Source organism: Austrofundulus limnaeus, unplaced genomic scaffold (genome assembly GCF_001266775.1).
Source record: "Austrofundulus limnaeus strain Quisiro unplaced genomic scaffold, Austrofundulus_limnaeus-1.0 Scaffold1002, whole genome shotgun sequence".
NCBI lineage: Eukaryota > Metazoa > Chordata > Actinopteri > Cyprinodontiformes > Rivulidae > Austrofundulus > Austrofundulus limnaeus.
The window spans coordinates 93,123-94,570 of NW_013953404.1; the positions used below are offsets into that span (position 1 = coordinate 93,123).

Here is a 1,448-nt window from a genome sequence, read left to right on the forward strand (position 1 = left end):
GTATTTATCAGATATTTATCCTGTATTTATCAGATATTTATCCTGTATTTATCAGATATTTATCCTGTATTTATCAGATATTTATCCTGTATTTAAGCTCTCTTGCTCTAACAGAACTAACCACTAATGCAAACCTGCTGACATCAGGTGTGTGGTCATAATGTTCTGGATGTATATTAAACCTTTAACATGAATCTTTTCAGTTCCGTCTCTTTGGACTGAACTTTCTGGAAACCTTCTTCCTCTCTGACGGCGTCATGTTTCTTCTGAGCCTTTTTTAATCATTTATTTCTTTTTTAAGCAAACAGTTGATTTAATTAGATTAAAAACAAAGTTCAGCTGAACAGATGCAGAAACTCTGCAATCTGACCAGTAAATTAAGAAATGAGTTTTATTACTGACGTTAAAAAGAGCAGATTCTTTTTCAGTGGTCACTTTTTTACAGGAGGAGACATTCAGGTAGGAGTTATTTCAGGAAAAAAACATTAAAATAATAGATGATAAAATCATATCTGTTGTTTGAAATAGAATTATTATTATTTTTTCCTCCTGCTTTAGTTCAAAACAGTGAAAACTAAAGTTCAGTTTGTTTTTGCTGCAGCACAGCGCCCCCTGCAGCACAGAAATGTCACAACATATTGAAATAAATTCATTTATAAAGTCAAGAAAAGTTCTTTTAATCAACAAATAAAACTCTGATCAGAACCATCAAGATTATAAACTGTTATTTAACTAAAACAATCAGTATTGTTTTGTTTTATAGAGAAATAAAATTAAACTGTTTCAGTTCTGGAAAAAATTAACTTTGACTTCTGTTCATGTCGTCCACAGACTGAACCCAGACCAGAACCAGAACCAGAACCAGAACCAGAACCCTCTGCACCAAAGGTGTGGTTCTGGTTCATCTTGGTCCTGGTTTCTGACCCAGTCCAGGTACAGAAACTGAAGGTTTTACTTGTTATTTCTTAAAGAACTAACAGACTCTCTGTAGACCCCACCCAGAAGCTCCTATTGGCTCCCTGAGCTGTCAATCAAAAGCTACAGATGCTGGTTACATCTGGAAATCACTTTATAACTCTGTTTCCATGGAAACCAGACACAAACTAAAGTTATTATTGTTTTAATGGTTTTATTTACTCAAATAAAAACTGTTTTTGTGCAGAAACTCTGATCAAAACAAACACTGACCCCTGCTGGAGACAGAGAGAGCTACACAGAATCACCTGACCAGAAACCAGCTGTGTGTGTTTGTGTGTGCGTTTGTGTAGGTGTATGTGTAGGTGTGTGTGTTTGTGTGTATTAATGCGACTCACCCACAGCCCTGAACAGACACGCTCCGTCCTCCTTCATCTTCTTAATGACAAATCCTTTCTTCTCCCTCAGAGCTTTTTCAAACCAATGTTCCTGCTGGAACACACACACACACACACACACACACACACACACAC

The 1,448-nt window shown here is 36.3% G+C and overlaps 1 protein-coding gene across 1 annotated transcript in view; it reads right to left on the reverse strand.

Annotated features, from left to right (window-relative positions):
* Positions 1-1,448, reverse strand: part of otud5a (OTU deubiquitinase 5a) — a gene marked incomplete in the record, with an annotated part of 31,340 nt that overhangs the window by 22,693 nt on the left and 7,199 nt on the right. Inside the window, 1 exon segment of the mRNA XM_014030122.1 lies at positions 1,314-1,407. Coding sequence (XP_013885576.1) covers positions 1,314-1,407 — 94 coding nt within the window.